The sequence below is a fragment of the Aquila chrysaetos genome, chromosome 7 (assembly GCF_900496995.4).
Source record: "Aquila chrysaetos chrysaetos chromosome 7, bAquChr1.4, whole genome shotgun sequence".
In the NCBI taxonomy this organism is placed as follows: domain Eukaryota; kingdom Metazoa; phylum Chordata; class Aves; order Accipitriformes; family Accipitridae; genus Aquila; species Aquila chrysaetos.
In genome coordinates, this window is record NC_044010.1 from 45,841,443 (window position 1) to 45,861,313 (window position 19,871).

Here is a 19,871-nt window from a genome sequence, read left to right on the forward strand (position 1 = left end):
CAGGAGCACCCACACTAACCACCCTGCTTACTTACCCATGCCCAGCAACCAGTCTGTGCAATCTTAGCAGGGAAAGGTGCAGGCATATGAAAGACAGAAGGTAAGCAATGTGCTCTCAAGCAGGTACAGCTGCTGAATGTTTGGGCAACGACTGACAGCAGGGACGCAACTGTCTTTGAATACTTTGTAAACTCTAGTGATCAGGGGAGAGCTCAGTGTACAGTGATGGACAGATCTAGGACATGAGAAGCTGCTTTCAGACCTACTTCTGTATGCAGTATTACATATAATAGCTGTACTCTTCAGAATTGTGTATAGTTCAAACCATAGGTAACAATAGTTTACAGATTTCTAGTTTTATAGCATCTCAGTATGCAATCTATATTACAGCTATGTATTTTTTAGCAGAGGAGAAAGACTTGAACTGGCACAGTACAATTACGGCAACCACACTAGTTTGGTTTTATCATTAGCCTGGTGAAATAACCATGTCTATCCATTGCACTTTTAAGGCTGAAAGGCACAGATGTGGTTAAGTTGTTGACTCTATTTGACAGAGGAAAAAAAATCCTGAGTTTATACCATAAATACAGAAATCTGGGTTTCCATCTCCCCCAATTGTAGAACTGGCGGTTGAAGAGAGCTGTTTGCCATCGCATGTGAAAAGGAGAGATGCTCAAGCCGTATGTCAGCAGCCAGTCTTCATAAGATGCCTTCAGAGAGTTGGATGACTGCAAAACAATGGAAAATTAGTTTGACCAAAAAAGTCTAGGATGATTTTGTGTTACGTGACCAAGCAGTAAATGCGATCTTTTTGTATATAAATGGATGTATAACTTAGGTAAATGTCCTGCACTTTATTTATATTTTGACATATAGGTAGGTATGAGGTGTAATATGAAACATTATGCCACTGTTTTGATGTAAATTGCAACAGTTCTAGGATTGCAAGAGAGATCGGGTATCCAATTTGACAAACAAGATCTTGTATCATCTTTCCTAGTGTTAAATCACTTTCAGTAGGTTTTAACTGTCTGGTTAGAAGGCTAAGGACTGAACTGTTTACAGTATTTTTTCAATGTGAAATTATATTCCAGTAAACATTTTAAAAACTACAATAAAGAAAAAGGCTTCTTTTGGTTTCAGTTGAAAAAACTGTTTCTAATATTGGTGAGATATGGATCAGTACTGTGGACACCCTTTAGTGAGGGTAAAAATAAGGTCTATTTTTCAAACACAAAGACTATGTCTAAAGAGACTCTGAAATATTTGATCACGCTAACAAAAAGCAGAAGGAATTTAAAATTATCAACCTCTAGAGCAACAGTGATTTCACTATGATAACTTCCCAGCATTTCAAGATACTACTGCTAGAATGCCTTGCTACTAGTTGCAAAGATGTCTCTTTATGAGAAAAGTGACCTATAAACTATATGATTAATACTTATCTGCAGTATTATCTGATATTATAGACCAATAGACATAGTTTTGCAATTGCTACTTTATAGTACATGGCACTTGTCTTCTCAATAGGCTTTACTCAGCCTGCTTCATGGAAGCTAGTATCAGAAACCCAACTGAAGGAATGCTTTGCTTGGAGGTGAAAGAGGAGCTCATAGCTCAGGAAAAGCACACCAGAGCTTTGAGCCTTCCGACTTTGGGCAGTTCCCAAGGCAGGAGTGTCTCTTGACATAATCCAGACAAGTCTTTGGAGCTGACTGAACTGGAGCATTGTTCCCCAGTTTCCCTATGAGTTCTAACCTGAGAAGTAAACGGTATTTATAGAGATAAAATATCAAAATAGAAATAGGCATGCACTTAAAACATCTTCAACTTCACTCTCAGCATTTACATTTTCAAGGAAAGTTAAATCTGATTAATTAGATTCTTGAAAGGCGTGAAAAATAGGATGTTAATTTATCTGGGAAACTGCTTATTAAATGTTGTTTTTATTTGGGCAAAAAGATGTTCAGAGCAGGGAACAGTTTCACCTACTGAAGACACGGGGAATGTGTAGTGCACAACAGGCTCCCTTCTCCACCCCCAAGAGGAACTTCACCAGTTTCTGGCTGTCCTCTGTGGTTCTTTTAACAAATTTAGAACTTGCCAAGTTCCTTGCATTCCTCCCGTCCTGCTGCGGTAGTGGTGGGGAGTGAGGATCTCATCTGGCACAACTATATTCACAGCTTTTCTCATTTTGTTGAATTAATTAAAATTTGAACACTAAAAATTTATTTCAAGTAACAATTTTCCTAGGACACAAGACCCATTTACTCAGGTCATTGTTCAGGTATCACCTATTACACCACTTATCCTTTCTGCCTGTGTATTTGTCTGCCATTTCCTTCTTCTTCACCCTACTGATTTCAGCCACATTTTTGATCAGTCAGCTGAGGGCAATGACAGAAATTTTCATCGTGATGTATTCCCTCATCAACACCAGTCACGCCCTATGACACCACTCGGTTTAGTGTCCACAACTAGATCAGCATTTGCTGACCCAGCATTTGCCAACTTTAACAGATCACAAAGATGATTACACTTGTACAATTAATAATACGTAAGCCAAAGAAACAAAGAAAAAGATGTCCTCACGTGATCTACCAAATAATTAAGATCAAAAATACGTACGACATTAAGCACCTCTGACAGAGAAACTGTCTTTTGGGAATTAAGTAAGTGCATCCCATTCATTCACATAGAGTCCAAAAAAACCCCAACCAATCACATATTATTATAATAAAGCTAATTGGATATATTGATTTGGCACTTTAAAAGTGTGTTCCTTTTATCACATGCAAAACCCACTTTTTCCCTAGAAACGCCACAAATTCATTCCAACCACACCACAGCCCCACTGTACTAGCAAGGCATAAATAAACATGAAGTTTTCCATGAGAAATATGGGATTACTGACCACACATTTGCCAAATGGGGGAAAAAAAGAAAAGGCACCCAAATTAATTTTCCTTTTGCATTTTCCTCACAAGGCGTGTAAATGGTATTCATGATCACTAAATGACTGCATCCCTTTGCAAAACATTAAAAAGCTCTCTGCAAACTTTTGCTCCTCCTGTCCTGAGCCCAGCAGGATCACCACATTACCACGTGCATCCTCATGCCCCGGTATGAGGTGTGTCGGTATCCTATGTTTCATTTCAAACTTCCTCCACACAGGCCGTAGCTCTTAAGTTGAGTTCTAAGTGATCTTTGTTATATTAATTTTACTATAAAAGCAGTGCCTTTTTTATTTATGCAAGCCTTGAAAATAATGAACGTCTGCTAAATACTCCAAGAGCTCCATAAATATCTGCCAGCAAGTGGGAGTCCTTAACATTCTTCTTTGCTGACAAAATCTGTTCAAGAGCTCTGAACCATTTCAGCTTCCTGACCTTAAAAGCCGAAGGCTAACCTTGACTGAATGCATTTAATGCACCCTTTATTTCTCATAGCAGAAGGAGGGACAACCTTCTAGCCTTTGCTCATTCCTGATCCTTCAGGCAGAATGAAACAGGATGATTTAGGATGCCAGGGAGCAGGAATTTAGGGGTCTGCCTGAGTGATTCCCTTTTGTAGGATCCAAGCTTCAATGGAAACTTTCATGCCAGTGGTTCAATGAAGAGCAACAAGAGGGACCTAAAATTCCAAGTCCCAGCTTGATTCGGCATATTTTCAGTTTGCTAACACAATCCTGTAATGTAACTCTAGCAATATAATAATATGTGAATTTGTTGGTGCAAAAATGCATTTATACACACAGTTATGTCTTCTATATTGTAGACTTTCTAAGAGTCAGACTGCCTAACAAAACGTTTGAACAAAACCAGTAAGGGAACAAACTGAGCAAGAGACATTGCACATTGAACAAGTTTACAGAATAAACATCGCGTTACAGCACACATCCCTCTCTTGCCAAAAATATCAACAGGATCACGCATGGAAAAGTACTCCTGTATTATTTTTCACTCATGCTCTGTACATCCTCTTGGTGTAATTAAATTGAAGTAATTTGAGGTTTAAGCAGGGACTGCCTTTTGCTACAGTTGCTAGCAGCCTCGGGTTATGAATGTGGTGGGAGATTTACAGTACCAGCAATAAAACAAGCAACCCTGAGTTTCCTAATAATATAAATCTGGTTATTTAATCCAAATTCTATTTTGGCTATGGTGCTCAGTGAAACTTATCATTGAGATGTACGCACATGAGATCTACCAGGCAGTTCACTAAAACCCAACAGCTCCCACATACTTCTAGACGATTAATAACCTTTGTTAACTTTTAGTTAAAAGATCAAAGTTAAAATGTAACTCCTGGACTCTCTTGCTTGCTATAGCATTCCAGGCATTCCCCCTTCTTTTTCAATATAAATCAGGGACTAAGTTGGCTCCAAACAATGTGGTTTGTTTTTTTTCTCCCTTGCCGCTGCTAACCTCTACCAGAGGTTGTAACAAGAAAAACAGTGGCTATTCTTATCAATGAAAGAGAATGATTTTAAGGTCTCATGCTGAAAGACATCTTCAGAATCTCAGAGATACAAATGGGTCTCAGCACTGTAGCACAACAGGTCCACTACCTGAAGTCAGCTCTTTCTTCACATGCTAAGATTCTTCATCAGACACAAAGTTACTGCCAAAAGAAAACCAGCCTGTTAGCTGACCTTTCTGGTGGTTTTTGGTGTGTCTCGCTACGGTCTGGAGCACTTTTTTCTGGTACCGGGCCAATCTTCTAACGTGTTTCAAAACAGTGCCATGTTTGTTTCCAAATACCTAATATAGACTTGACGTGATAAAAGCTGAAAAGTCTTCAGATAGATTACTGTATTTTTTATTGCCATTATTTGGCAATTAATAGCTCTCATCACTTACTGAGCTACGTTTGCTCTCCAACAATTAGCAGCAGGGGGAGCCACTTATTTTTCCAAGTTTTCTCATCACCTAAAATCTCATACTTCTTCCCATATTTTACAGGAGTGACAAAATGAACGTTTTTTACTCTGAAATCACTAGGCCCTATCTGCGCTTGGCAGAAACAGATACAGCTCCTGGACTGTAAAAACTTTAACATTAAAAAAAATAAGAGAAAGTTAGAGATCAAACCTTTCATTTTTCCTCATACTTAACCAGCATACATCCTAGTTTGTGTACATACTTCAGCCATCTGTTAGAAATCATACCTCTCGAGCTTTAACAGAAAACCACTTCATGAGACTCGTGCAATGCACAAACACATCCCTAGATACAATGAGTGATGTCTTGTTGGTGTATTTTCTTTTCAAGCCTTCCCCTCTCCGTCAGGAGGAAAGAGATGAGCCTTAGAATACTCTCTGAAGTTTATTTACTTAAAAAGTATTTGTACTGAGCTCTGTCTCAACTTTTTTTTCTTTCAGTAAAACTAAGGTAGTTCAGTAGAAAAAAAACGTGCATTAGTTATGGTTTTTCACACAGTCATTTTAGAGGAATCATGGTTAATTATAAAGCACAGCAAACTTATAAATTAAGGTTGGGTTTTGCGTTTGTTTTTTTTTTTTTTAAAAGATACTAACACTTTAAAGCCCAGGAAGCACCCTAAGGTGCCACAGAACCGTTTAACCACCAGGCTAAAGGCCTGATTCCCTATCGTTTTCACAGATTTAATCCTGGCATACAGGCCCGAGACCCCCGCAGCCGCCTGGCCACCATCACCAGCACCAGCACCAGCACCAGCACCAGCACCACCAGCACGCCTCCTCCGCTGTTTCGGAGGGTTGGGGGAGGCGGGGAGGCCTCTCCCCTCTGAGGGCTCCAGACCCCGCCCGGGGAAGAGGGGGACGGGGGACCGAAGCGGCCTGCGCGGGGGGCCGGGGGCTCCCGCCGGGCTCCTGCGCCCACAGCCCTCACCTTGAGCAGCGTATCCGCCAGGTAGATGGCGCACCAGCCTCCCAGCACGCACACCACCACCGGGATCGGGATCATGGCGGCGGCCGTTCCTACGGAGGAGCCCCCGGAACTAAATTTATCCCGGAACCTTTCTCCATCGGCTTATATTGCCCGGTCGAGACGCTTCCGGGCTACGCCTGGAGCGGCGGGGCAGGTCGTGGCCGCGCCGTGCGCGTGCGCAGTGAGCCGGCCGCCTTTCCCGCCGCCGCGGAGGGCGGGGCGGGCTGCGCCTGCGGGGCGGGCCGCCGCCGTTCCTCCTTCTTTTTGCTAAATTTACCTCAGCTATTTATGTCTACGTGCCTCGCGAGGAGGTGGAACGCGGCCTTTTTATGTTGCTTCTGGGATGAAGGAGGCAGTCGGAGGCGGGCCACCCCCCCCCCTTAGCGGAGCTCCGCTGCCCGTTAGGCCCTGGCAGTGCCTGTGGTGCTGCGGGTGGGAGTCCTGTGGAGAGGCCGTACCCCTGTGGAAAGTGGTCAGGAAAACGTGTGGGAGAATAACAGTCAGTTTGCGGTGGTGGGATTAAAGCAGACTGCGGAAGCGCTTTGGGGCTGAGGGAGGAATAGGGTTCACCTTAACGACGGATATTCTTCCAGAAACGCAACGCTGACTTCGTGATGCAACAGAATGGTTTCACGAGGCTTGTTGTAAAAGTGACTTTCAGGCAAGCGCTCTCTGGGCCATTGTGTTTCTTTCCCAGTCCACTGTCACACTAATTCTCTGGTTGTATGCCTCGATCTCTCTCACTGCTGTTGGGCGTGCTTTTTGCTGTTACTAGAAGTGGGACGTGCCTTGGGGTCACTAATCTTAAGAGTTGATTTCTCAGGGCCTTTCTTAGTTTAAAAACTTTCACTCAGAGCTTGAACACTAAAAACAAACAAGTACAAGATTTGGCAAAGGTTAATGGAATTTATTTGCCTACACAAACTTCCTCTTCCCTCTTTCCCCTTTCCCCTTCCCCTTTCCTTCCCCCTTATTTCTAAAGATTTTTTAGGAATCAAGACAGCAGCAGTGGGAGAGCCCTCTGCAGTTTGAGGCTTTCAAAGGTCCACCTTTTCCTCTGTGCTCCAGACAAACTTTCCTTGGTCCTGGTTGGTGAGAAATTACTCAGAAGGGCATCTTTCTCCCGAAAATGCTTATTCCAACCATCCTTCAGCTCTTGGTGCGTTAGTCTGTGGGTTCGTGGACCATTCTGTGGAAGGGCTGGGACTGCCGTTAAGAGAAGGGTTCATAAAACCAACCATAGCCTGTCTTTTCCACACAGAAAGCTTTGTAGAAGTTGTGTTATTAAAAGAGGTGCACTGGTGTCTGTCCTTTGAATCCAAAAATACATCAAGCCCTCCTTCTGCTGGAATTTAAGTGTTTTTAATGCTGTTTTTCAGTTACATTTTTAGGTATTTCAGCTCTTTCTTTGTTCTATACATGCTGCTTCATCCTGTCCTTCCCAAAATGGATGCTGTGAGCTTTCCTTATGCTACCAGCAGGAAGAACATCTCAGCTCTGATCTCCTTGGCTCTTTTCAGCTCCCTTGCTTTTCACCGATAACATGGCATTGCTGAGGGGGAATAAGGGGCTATACCCTGGGAGATGGTTAGATCAGCAAGCAAGTAAGGGGAGACAGCCCTGGCCATTGTGGAGGCAGAGGGGAAAGTGAGAACTGGTAATGCATGCCCGCTTTCACTTGTTCTCTCTTTGGTGAATTTCTTTGTCTTTCATCTCAAGTCAGGGATGGTTTTCCTCCAAGTTTAGATTTTCCATCATCCTTAAACCCCTGCCCTTTGGTGGGAGCTGTTCATGTTAACTGATGCCTTATGAGAACTTTGGAAAGAATTTCATTCCAACGTAAAAGCTGAAGAATTACGGGAAGGGTATCTAGCCTTGCATGCAATCAAAGTGGAGTTCGTGCACCGACATAGACAACTTTGGGGTGTCCCCAGCATCTCAAAGCAATTATAAAGAGTCCCAGAATAATCAGATCTGATTATGACTTTTCTGCAGTGGTTCCCAATCTAGCAAGTGCAATTGCAAATCATTGAGAAACGGTGCAGATGTGGTAAATTCTACACCTTATTGGTTGAAAACTCAAGTTGTCCATAGACCAACATGCATTTAATATAAATATACAAAACTTATTCTAGTGGGGGTCTTTGGAAGCAATGGAGGGGAATTGTATTCAAACAGTTAAGAACACAAGCACTTCTACTAGTGGCATAGCCTCACTGAAATCAAGTGTAGTAAAATGGACATGTTTAAATGATCCAGTCAGTAAACAGCTTTTGTTACATTATTGTATTTTTCTCTAAGTTCATTCAGTATACCGCATAAAGTACAGACCTGAATTTTATTGAGTTGGCATAGAAATAGGCAGTGCAAATAAAAAAGAATGCAACTAAAATACGCAGTCTGTGTTTTATTGCTAGAAAGTTTATCACAAGAAAACAAAAATGAGAATTTTCTAGAATGCAGAAGATAGATATTCTGGGTGAACTGCCAGCCCCACTGTTTTTACTTGCTTAACTTCAGCGCGCATTTTGCCCCTGGCAGAAAGGCAAAGCTAATCCTTGTTCCTGTGGAATGAGACTGTTGCAGACTGTGGAGTGTTACAGGGAGAGATTGCATTTTGCATTTTGAAAATTAAGGTGTTCAGGATTAAAGTTCTCCACTTCAAAATGGTTCAGGAGGTAGTACAGATACTGATACACTTTACCACTGCTTGTTTTTCCTTACAGCCACATATTAAGCTAAAGTAGTGACTGAAGGAAAACGCCATGCAGTAATCAGGTTAGTGCACAGTATCCATGCGTTGTTACAAAGCAGTGTAACTATCAGAGTTTTAGAAGTCACGGAGTTTTAGAAGCTGAGGTGTTCATTAATGGGAGGGCACGTGTGGACCTCAAAAGGGCAAGTACCAAAGAATGCTAGAAAACAGTTTCAGTCATCAGGCAAGAGTATCTAAGCTCGCGCAAAACTTTAGACAGAAAAAGAATAATCTCATAAGCATAATGATACTGATTAAGTGCAATTTGGCAAGTAAATACCAAACAGAATGTGTTAATAATACATTAATTAAGATATTATCAAATTCAGTTAGTGGCTTAATGTCATAGACATCTTTTTCTAGACATAGTAAATATATTTATCTTAAAATTAATTATCAACACATCTAATAATTAATGTCTCTTCAACTTTGATCTATAATTGAAGTAGATACGTGATTATTCAGATACCACCATAGAAGACACATTGCAAAATAAAAGTAAAACCAGTCTTAACAATACTTTCAAAAGCTCTGATGTTAGAGGGATTTGCAGGGCTTCAGAGAAATTGTACCTGATCACAGTTCATTGCAGGCTCAGACCTAAAATCGGCTAAGATGGGGATTTGGGCATGGAGAGGTGGTAAATTTTGCCAGTTTAAAGGCCATACAATCAGAACATGACTTGGTTGGGTAAGTGTTTGAGCCTTGAGGAGAGCAAATGGGTTTCTAGATACGTTCTGAGTAGTATTCATCACTGGATTGTTGGGCATTGAGATGAGCTAAACAGAGGAAAGGAAGGCTGGAATAAAACATGATTCTGCAAACGCTTATATGCCAGCGTAACTTGAAGGGGTGCCTCCATGGAGTAGGTGAATGTTTGCAGAATGAGCACTCAAGTCTAGCTGAGGATTTAAAGTACAGACAAGGATGCATGAAAGAAGAAATAGATGGGTAAAGATGAAATAGGTGGTCCATTAAGCACTTACACAGGTTAGGAAATTGCTTCTGGAGGGAATAAAAAGATCAGAGAAAAGAAGAAATCTGAGACACAAGAGGAGAGATACAGAGACTGGCACACTACAGAGATGTGTATAGCATTGGTTGTAAATGTTTGAAGGACAACCATGTCTTCATTTACCTTACTAATATTATTATGTAAAACTCTCAGTATATGGGAGAAATCCAGGTAATGGGAATTATGGCGACATGTAATATGTGTGATCTTTTAAACTGAAACCCAAACAAGAAAAGAAAAAAACCTTTCATCCTTGCTGTGCCTAGAAAAGAAAAGAGCAGAATGTTACACAATTTTCTTGATAGGTTTTTTTTTGTGTTCCAATTACAGTTCTAAACAGTCTTGCTTTATTTAAATAGAAATGAGGTCAAAATATTCTGTTAAGGTTCAGGATTTGTTTGCAGCATTTAACCTGGTTACCAAAAATACATGCAGGAAAGGTGGGATTTTGACTCTTAAAACAAATGAAATTTGTTCTTAAGTCACTGTTCATGTGAACCATATAAGTAAAGGAAAAGCACAAGCGTTCATAGAAACATGCCTTTACTTGGTTCATCTGCTACAAGGAGTAGTTTACATGCTTTTTCACCATTTGTTAATTGCTAGTGCTGATCTATAGCAAAACAAATGACAGGTTTTTCTTAATTGCTATCAGTTTGCAGCATTTACCCATCCGTCGTAATTCTGTTAGGCACATTGTGACTGGAATTACATCTAAAAGAAGCTCCTCCAAAGCTGTTGCACTCCAAGGGGAAATGAGTGTCAGACTCTAAAGAAAAACAAAGGCAACGGAGAAACTTGAGAGTTATGGCCCGCATATTATTCTAGAATACAGTTCTGTAAGAATTTTAGTTTGGGGCTTCAGCTACTCATTTTAGCTGATAGTCTTGCTTGCTCACCTGTCAGGCTTTGCATCCTCTGCAATCGTTTGGAAGTTGTATGTGAGAAAAAGCATGGAATATCTACTGTTGAGTAGCTATTCAGCATTAGCTCCTATGTTGGGATCCCTTTACAGCTTCAAAAGTCTGTCCTTGAAAATGGGTTTACCTAAGCTGCAGGGAGAAAAGGGCTCAGTCAGTGAAGGAAGAGAGCACACAAGTGAAGCTAATGCCAAACAGTTATGGTTTGGTGTTTTTTTTTTCTTTAAATTACCCATGAAGTCCTTATGTACATGATCCCCTATTCTACTGCAGAATGGAAAACAAATATAGAATAATTTTGGTCTAATTGTTTCATGTTTACTGTAACTTGAAGTAAATGCACAAGATACCATTAGACCTATCAAGTTGCAACCCCAAAACTTGTAGGGCAGCCTTGAACACTAGAGAAAGGAGTGCGCTTAGCTTGAGTAAGTCAAGGTGAGATAACACTTTGGAGAAGACGAAGTAGTTTGTAGTTCATTTAACAGACTGTTAAAGCCTGTAGCATTTCTATTCACCTATGCATATAAGGTATTTAGCTGTTCTGAATAATAGGAATGTCTTGCACAGGATGAACTAATGAGGATATTGCCATAACTGTCCGCCTGGACTGTACAGAAGGTTGAAGTAGCTCCTGAATTGCTTCATCATACAGCACAGCACCCGGTTAAACCAGCACTGATTTTGTTCTGCCTCAAGGACCAGGCTGTAAGGAGCTGCTTCATGATCACATAGCCCTCCACGCACTGGCTAAACTGTAATCTTGACTGGTGTCCCAGTACTACAAATCCCCTCTGGTCCTTGTCAGCCAGGGCACCTGTGAGCTATCCATGACAAAACAGGGGTTTCGCCTTACGTAGGTCAGTTTATGTCAGGAACCTGAGCTAAGAATATTTCCTTTCTTCCTAATAAAAATAAATAACCAGTTTGAGAGTTGGCTGCAATAAAGCTGTGAACATCTTCAAGGATACTCTCGTCAGAGTATAAAGATCATGGCCCAGCACCTCACCGATAGTTGGTGGGCAGAGGGAACACAGAGCAGGCTGCAGTTCTCGAAAGTCAGTTCCAGGACAGATGATTTTCAAGCACCACTTTTCACTCCAGATCTTGAGAACTGAACTATACTTCAAAGGGCTACCCCCTGTGTTGCACAGCCTGATGTGACTGAATGAAGCAGCTTAATATTTACAGTTTCTTTTTTCGGGTTTGTTATTATCCTTGGATAGAAGATATTGCCAGCCCACAACCCTACTTCGTATGGGTGTAAAGTAAGATGTGAAGATTTTAAAAACTACTTTGTGTGATTTCCTAAGAGAAACTGTTTATACCATTTTCAATACTTGAGATTTGATATTGTATTGGGAAACATCATTTAGAAATCAGGAGCTGGAGGACTTTACTGGTCTTTCTGTGCCAGCACTGATTTCTTTTGGCAATTTCTCTCTGAACAGGTACAATATTTATATGGCAGGAGACCACAGATGATTGAAAAATGTTCCCGTAGCAGTTCTGATTCAATAAAAGTAAGGTTTGATGTAGATCATGTTTGACTACTTGATAGATAGGTATGACTAGTAGATTTATTCATATCTTCACCATGGAAAGCATTCATTCTTAATTGTCTTATTTTTCAGAACATTGGAGGTAGGAGAAGCTAAGGATTTTTTTCCTTATGACACATGGGAGCTAAGGTTAAGTGTCCTGATATTGATTCAAACTTTAAAAATCTTCACACCCACAGTTTATCAGTCTTCATCTTTTATCTTCTGTTCAGCAGATACAAACCAAATCACGTATGATTCAGCAGGTTGGTGCAGTTGTCCTTGAATTTGGTCATTTTTTATCTAAAGGCATTCATTTCTTTATAATGTTCATGACATTCTGCTTCCTCCAGCCCGTTGCCTCATCTCCCTTCTTCTGGGTGCATCTTTCTACCAGGCAGCTTTTTCATGTCTCAACCATGTCTTTATTCCTGTTAATATGCCATTTAGATGAGGAATCATCAGAAATTAGTCTTTGTTCTCTTTGTTAGACTTCAGATGATTGCTCTCACAGCGGAAACATGGCTGTGTGTGAGCTGATTACCTGCACAGCTGCATTTTTTTTTTCCTGCTTTATTACAAGAGATAAGCACATTGCTTTGTGTGGTGCTGAGTCCCCAAGTCCTCTGGTATATCTGTACCTAGTTCTCGTACATCTTTGGGTCAGATGGGTACAATGGCAAAGTTCCTTACTGTGCATCAGGTGAGGTCTTAATCTGACCACTGAAGACAAGAGCTTATAGTGTTCAGCAGCTGCAATCAACTGATGGGGATGGCCTTCATCAAAAGAAGTCTGTTATAGGATTGAAAAAGATAATAGATGCCTATTCAAATTATCCTGATTTGTGAAAACGATGAGCAGTCTTTCTGCTCAAAATTTCACCAATGATTCAGTCAGTTCCTATTTTGTCAAACTTGTTTGCCCAGAACAATATCTGATGGTGCAATGTCATGTTTTTTGTTTCTTTTCCAAATGGTGCTGAATCATTATAGCAGACAGGATGTTTACAAAATCAGCATGTCATTTAAAATTCATATTGCCTTCAAAAATCTGCCAGTACCCTTGCTCTTTCTTATGGTATCAGCTTTGCCAGGTATAGTGGCTAAAATTTCCCAGGAGAAAAGTGGAAACAAATTTGTTGCTTGCACGTCATCATCACATTTCAGTTACTCAAAACATTTTGGTAAGTAAGAATTTTATAGAATGCAAAGCGACAGAGAATATGGCTTTTGGGTAATTCAGTGGTCAAATCTACGATGTTCTAGCATTTGTGTGGGTTATATTCATAATGCAGTTTTTAGAACTTAATACAGATTTTTAGATGATGCTAACAATGCTATTAAAAGATGCTGGAACTCTGAAATTTAGAACAAGGTCACTGGCAGCCTCTAGTGAGACCATCTTCTTAATACAAGGCTAATTATTTCTTGATGGAACAGCCTGTGATAATAATCATCATGCTTTTATATGGAAAAGAAAGAGAGCATGCAGGAGTTGAATTAATATTTAGCAGCTCAGAAATGTCACAGAAACAGCTGTGTGTCAGCTAATTTAGATATGTTTGTTGACTTCTTGTCCACTAGATAATAGCAAACATTTTTGCATGCTGTTTTATGTCATTCATTATTTAAGTAGCCTGATGTTATTCTTGTTGACATAGCTGTACAAGTAGAAACTCAAGAGAAAGTGCTTGATTTTTTCTTGATATTAAGAAATATATGGATTGGGGGAGACTGGGAGAAACAATCGAACAGTAGATGATACTTCCTCAAACAGCTTTTCTTTTGACAAAGCAGCTGAGGTCTGATATTCTTTCTGCAATCTAGGATTCAAAATTTTCTTCTGTTTAAAGCAAGAGTAAGAATGGGCTCTGATGCCTCGCAATTGCTAGTTCCACTGTATTTTAAATTTTTGTAGTTCTGTCTAACCTCATATGACTGGGTGCTATTGCTAAGTCTCTGTCTTTCATCAAGCCTATGTGCCAAATCATTGTTACATGCAGTAGATACATCTTTAGTAATGGAAGAGAGCCTAAAAGCACAAATAAAAACTGTGTGAGTTAGAAAATGGATGGTGGTTTTTTTTTGTCCAGGATCCTCTACGTTAGTCCTCTGAGAAATCTGTCTGATAGCACGTTTGCTATTTTAAATCTTAGTCAATAACTTAGGTGTGTTGAATGAAGAGAATAGTTGCACTAGTTGCACTGCAACTTTAGTTTTCGTATTCTTCTCCAAACAATTCGAATGGAGGTAGTGATAGGAATTAATTAACCAAATACTTAATATCTTGGGCCCACTATTCTTACCTGGTAATAAGCTATGATTTACAGAGCTAAAATTAAGGTAGGGAAGCAAAGTTTTGTATTGCCAAAGATCTATAATATGTTGCTACTACTTGGTAATTTGAAGCAGAACTCCAGGAATGTATTTTTTAACTTTTTACTTTAAAGAAGTCTTATTTCAAGTGAGCTGAGGTTGCGACTGCTCCTTTGTTGACTTGCATTCTCAATTGTATTATATTGTTTGCATTACACTAAACCATTTTGGACTATAATAGAAAAAATATTTTTCTTTTGGGAGCCTCAGGGAAGTTATAACTGTGCTCATGGGGTTTCTCAAAAAGCAAAACATTTAAGTAAGCATATTAAGTAGTGACAGCTTAAAGAAACAATTCTGACATTATACAGTGAAATATCTCAGTCAAGAAGTAAGATACATACATGTTTCTATTAACCATCATCCTGGCTTTCAAAACTAATAAGCTGTTCCAGGAAGCATGTTAATTAGACAAGCTTCTAGGAATGCAACAAAAGTGTATTTTGAACTATATTGGGATTTTCATACTTCAAATAAATACATTGTTACTATGTCTTTTGGATCTCTGCACACGAGATGTAATAATTTTATGCAATGTGTGTCTATGTACCTGGCCCTAACTTGCCAGGCATTGACTCCATCATCTGAAATGCACATATGCCTCATTATTTACTTACTAAGTCATCTGCTGCACGTATTCACCAGATGAATCTGCAAGTCATGGGGCTGTGCATCCCAGTGGTTATTCAAAGGTAATGGTACTCTGCAAAGTAATGGTGAAAGTGTCTATTTTTCCCTTTAAAATCCACTCAGATCTACATTTTCTGATGTTAGTGATGAAATTTGGGGTTACCCCTTTTATCCCCACAGTTTAATACAGTTTATGTGTGATAGTTTGTGGGTGTTAGGTATGTGACAGAGGTAGATTCTTTTCTTGTTTACACATCGCTATTAAGTTACTTGTCACTGCTATGAAAATTTGTTGAAGGAAACAGTGTTGAGCTGGCATTTCTTAGGCGTATTTGCAAGATGTTGGGATTATAAAATGTAAGCGATGGCCTACCTTTGCTAAAGTAATGACACATGGAAGAAGAACTCTGTATTCCAGAACTGGTTTGTAAAATAACTATTGTAATATAAACCGAAATAAATTCATGCAGAAGACCACGTGTTACAAAAATATATTGCCTCTTTCATTGCCTTCTAATACTTTTGTTGTAAATGTGAACCTTCGCAAGGAGGTCTGTAAAGTCACTTATCTGACTCTAGCTTTGCTTTAACGTGGTCTCAGCCGCCCGGAAGGCAGGACCTGAGGCCGCAACAGCAAACGCCTCCGTTCTAGGCAAAAGGCAGGTCTGTGAGCCCTGTTGTGAACCCTGCCGCGTTTTAAGTGCAACACTCGTCTCATGGCTCAAAATATTTGACAACAGCCGTGCTCAGCCTTTCTGAAGGAATAGGCCGGGGGGTCTCCTTGGAACAAGCTGATTGCTGTACGTGCCTCCGTCAGTCATGACCTAACACAAATGCACGTGCTTGGTGCATGCCTCGTTGTGTGTCCGTCTTGTCGGGGCTGCTCGGGGAGCAGTCTGCAAGCTGCTCGAGCAAGTCACCAGCTTCATCAGCTGCTTCCAGATGACAGCACTTTTTGGGAAAGAGGGCAGCAGAGAATGAGTCACAGGCTTAACGGAGCGGTCTGCGTGGTCATCTTCCTCTTTGAGATACGTGAGTGTCTTGAGTTCTTCGTAATTACGTCTCCGTAATTGTTTCCTTCTCCGGCACGGCGGTAGGGAGCTGCCCTGAACGCCACGGGAGGAGTCGTGCGTTACCTTCTGCCGCCGTATGCCGGGCGTTAGTGAAAAGCCCAGAAGGACAGGGAGAGGGAGGGATGGAAAGGGACCCAAAGGTGTGTTCCTTCAACACCTCCTGCTCGACACTTGAGCCCTGGTTTTATGATGGTCAAGTGTCACAGGGGACCAAGTTACAGGGTGAATCGAACTCTATATTTAGGAAGAACAACTGGAAGCTATGACAGGAATTCCCTTTTACACTTCGCTTCTCAGCCGAGTCCCACTCCAGCCTGGAGCAGCTCTCAGTGCCGTCCGGGCTGAAAGCATCGGAGCTATTTCAGACACATTAAAAGGATCGCAGTCAATACCTCAGCTGGTAGAAGAAGGTACCTCTTTCAGCATCGAAAGGAGGTGCACATACTCGCCTGACGGTTTGGAGCTTTTCTTATATAAGTAAATAAGTAAGCTGATCTTGAAGGGGTCAGTTAAAAACTTGAGAGACCCTTATGAAAACTCTTTAATAACTGCCGCGAGGTGACTACGATAGTTGTGGGTTTCTGCTTATTTTAATGTCTCGCACAGCGTATCAGCGTATTCAGAGCAGATTGTTATAGTTATTGCTTCATAGTCTGTGGGGATCTTTAAAGACTTAAAACAGAAAGTCGCTTAAATCCTGGTGACTCATAAGAAGCGTTAACTGTGTGTTAGTTCGAATACTGTAGTACATAGGTACATGCTTACTGTTTTCTATATGTTTCTTATGGCTAGTGAAATATTACACGGGGGTTTTGATGGTGAGAGAGGTGTTCTTTCACTGTAAGCTTGACAGGTAACTGTAGCGGAGACAACTGCATTACAGAAAATACGATTGCATTTGCCTAGAGCATGTAGTAAGTTTTTGTGTAACAGGCTGGAAGCTGCAAAGTAGGGGTTTCTCTTCTTTCTTTGTACTAGCTGGGTCTCACAGTAGTGTAGTTCCCGTCAAAGCCTTTTAATAAGATAATACACTGCAGTTCTGTGTCCAAAATACCCGTTGTGCTTGATGCCGTGAGCACGGTGGGGGGAAAGGACGGCTTCCAGCTGGGGCGGGGGGAGGGCTTTTTCTGTCGTCTGTGGGCTACTGTACATCTCTTGTGCGGATTACAAAAGATGGCATTATGATATCTCATCGTATTTAAAGCAAATTGAATAAGTCAGCTTATTATCTTGCTGCAGCCCCGTCAGAATTTATTTTTAGCAGAGGGACAGAAGATAGGTCCTTTGTTTTACAAAGTTTCTTTTCAAAACACTGTTTTATTTCACCGTAGTAGTCCTGTATTTCGCAAGTAATACTTTTCATGAGTACTTTCACTGCGAAGCAAGGGAATTTTCAGGGGAAGTCTGGCATAAAACAGCTCCAAACTGAACTAACATTGCCGTTGCTTTCTAAGTTTGGCTCAGCATGCAGCCCATAAAAGGTAAAAGGTAAGGTGCGGGGAGGCCAAAAAAGACACCGGGGAATACAGGCTGCGTGCGTCTGCGTTCCTCTGGCTGCATACATGTGAACTCCTGCCACGGAAATGCGGGTGAAGAGTGATTTTTTTTCAAGTTTGCAGAGCTGATTGGAATGCCAGAAATAATTTAATACAATCAGTGCAGCACTCTTGACTCTCTCACTGAGATGCGTGGCAGAAGAACAAAGGAATTTATAAAAATGAACTAATCACTTCAGTAATAAATGCATCTGTAATCTAAGATTTATCTTCCTGTGGTTGATGGTCAGTATTGCTCTGGAGGGAAACTCAGGGAAGGGAGGGAACGGCAGAGAGCCAGAGAAGATTGTCTATTTTTACTCAGTAGCGTGCTGTTGTCCTGATTTCTCTGGCGGTAATGAGGACAACATGAACGGGTAGGAAAATCACCTCCTCCAAAAGCAGTCCTACACAATTGTATCATGCATCCGTCTTTAGGAACCGGTGTCTGATTGCAGTCGTTTTGAACGCAGACTTCTTGTGAACCCGGAGCACCTCACTGAGGAGCACTGTTGCTGTGCTTGTTTTAAAGTTGAGATTCAATGTAAATCCTTGCCTGTTTAGCTCTAGGTGGCCCGAGAAATGTGTATTGGTGTTTTTGCAATGCACAGGCACCCAAGATGGAGAAGTACATCTTAGCATGAATTTCTTTGTGGCAGTGTTTAGAAAGTAGATCCACGGCGGTTTAAAATGTTTTATGTTAATTCCCTGTGCTTTTGTTTCCATTTTTCATTCTGATTAGAAAGAGGAGAAAATGATAAGAAAAATTAATTAAACTTTTCCGTATTATGGGTCCCATCTTTCCAATAAACTGGGCGATTGTTTTGTATTTATGTTTGGAATACAACCACTGGTTAACAGCACAGTTATTTCTATGCATAGTAAAGATTTTCAAAAAAGGAAGAGAGGGAGTGCAGTAAATCCTTTTGGCTTTTTGAAATCTGTGCAAATTTTGTCATGAACTTCAGTGGGCAAGATTTCATCCCCAAAAGTGAATTCTAAAGTTTTTAAAACTACCTCTGATTTTAAGATTATAAATGTAAATGCAAAACAATATAAAACTCACTGGAGGCACGCTGTTTTTATTTTGCACAGCGGGATTTTTTTCTGATTTATTAATTTAGTGGAAGCAATTTAAACCTGAAGCAACCTATGAAGATGACGTCCTCCGACTTAACGCTGTGTTGGTTTGGACAGCACTCTTTACAGCTGAGCATGCGATCAGAGGGAGACCTCTAATGGCAGGTCATTTTTACTTTAAGTTCTGCTCAGCATTATACACAGATTTAAAGCCGATGTGAGGATATGCAAGTGCAAGTCTTCCATGCAGCTCCAGTGATACAATTTCAGGCTGATATTGCAGGCTGAAACCAACCTACAACTCATCTGTTTTTTTCTTTGGTACCACCTCCACGTGGCAGTTATACTCTTTGGAGTACCAGGGGCTTGGACCCACTTTTGATTTCTCAGTGTATTTCTACTATTCTCTCCTATGTCATTTATTACTTTTCTCAATATTTTCCTTCCCGTCTCAGTTTAAATGTAGTAGCAAAAATATGCTGTAGTTTGGTTGTGATCAATGAGTTCTCTGCTGAACTAATTTCTCACCTTTTAGTATTACTCTTATTTTGTATTATAATGGTTAAATGACCAGACTCTGATGAAGGTCTAGTCCAGTTAAAATCTTAATTATCAGTGAAAGAATAAAAGGCTGAGATGATGTTTCAATTAATCTGATAATAAAATTTCTTGCTTTTTTTTTTTAACCTTTGTAGAATCTTTTGACTTGGGTGTATTTCTCTTTGTTACTGTATATTGATACTGTGTCAGTCCATATTTCTCCGCCTGCATAAAATTATATGGAAAACTCTTCTTTTTAGTCTTACTGCTAAAGAAAACTGATGAATCTATATGTTCTACAGCTTCGAAGAGAGGCTACTTTGTGCCCTAGCAATTGTCAAAAAGAACGTTAGAGTTTGACCATCTTGATCATTTTCAGTCTATAGGCATTAAAGATTTGCAAGGATTTGTGATTCAGAAGATGCTTTTGTCTGCATTTATCAATGTTTTATGGCAAGTTATGCTTTATTTGAAAGAAGGTTTAAACTGAG

At 40.5% G+C, this 19,871-nt stretch overlaps 2 protein-coding genes across 9 annotated transcripts in view; one reads left to right on the forward strand and one right to left on the reverse strand.

The window, feature by feature from the left end:
• The window catches only part of MBTPS2 (membrane bound transcription factor peptidase, site 2), a 44,458-nt gene extending 38,414 nt beyond the window's left edge, over positions 1 to 6,044 (reverse strand). For 2 of the 3 annotated variants that reach the window (XR_005932815.1, XM_030020202.2), the window contains exons 1-2: positions 5,877 to 6,044; positions 583 to 731 (exon numbers count right to left, since the gene is read on the reverse strand). Coding sequence is in view for 1 of the 3 variants with exons in the window: in XM_030020202.2 (XP_029876062.1) it covers positions 583 to 731; positions 5,877 to 5,951 (224 nt within the window). In the remaining 2 variants the exon portion in view is untranslated. The remainder of the gene's footprint in view (positions 1 to 582; positions 732 to 5,876) is intronic. The other variant, XR_003924274.2, reaches the window with a different exon arrangement.
• Positions 6,045 to 16,027: 9,983 nt separating this feature from the next.
• SMPX (small muscle protein X-linked) overlaps positions 16,028 to 19,871 on the forward strand; it is a 41,410-nt gene continuing 37,566 nt past the window's right edge. Inside the window, exon 1 of one of the 6 annotated variants that reach the window (XM_030019608.2) lies at positions 16,028 to 16,184. The gene's annotated coding sequence lies outside the window, so the exon portion shown is untranslated. Of the gene's footprint in view, positions 16,185 to 16,478; positions 16,711 to 19,871 lie in introns of those variants that run through there. The other 5 variants (XM_030019604.1, XM_030019603.2, XM_030019606.2 and 2 more) reach the window with 5 other exon arrangements.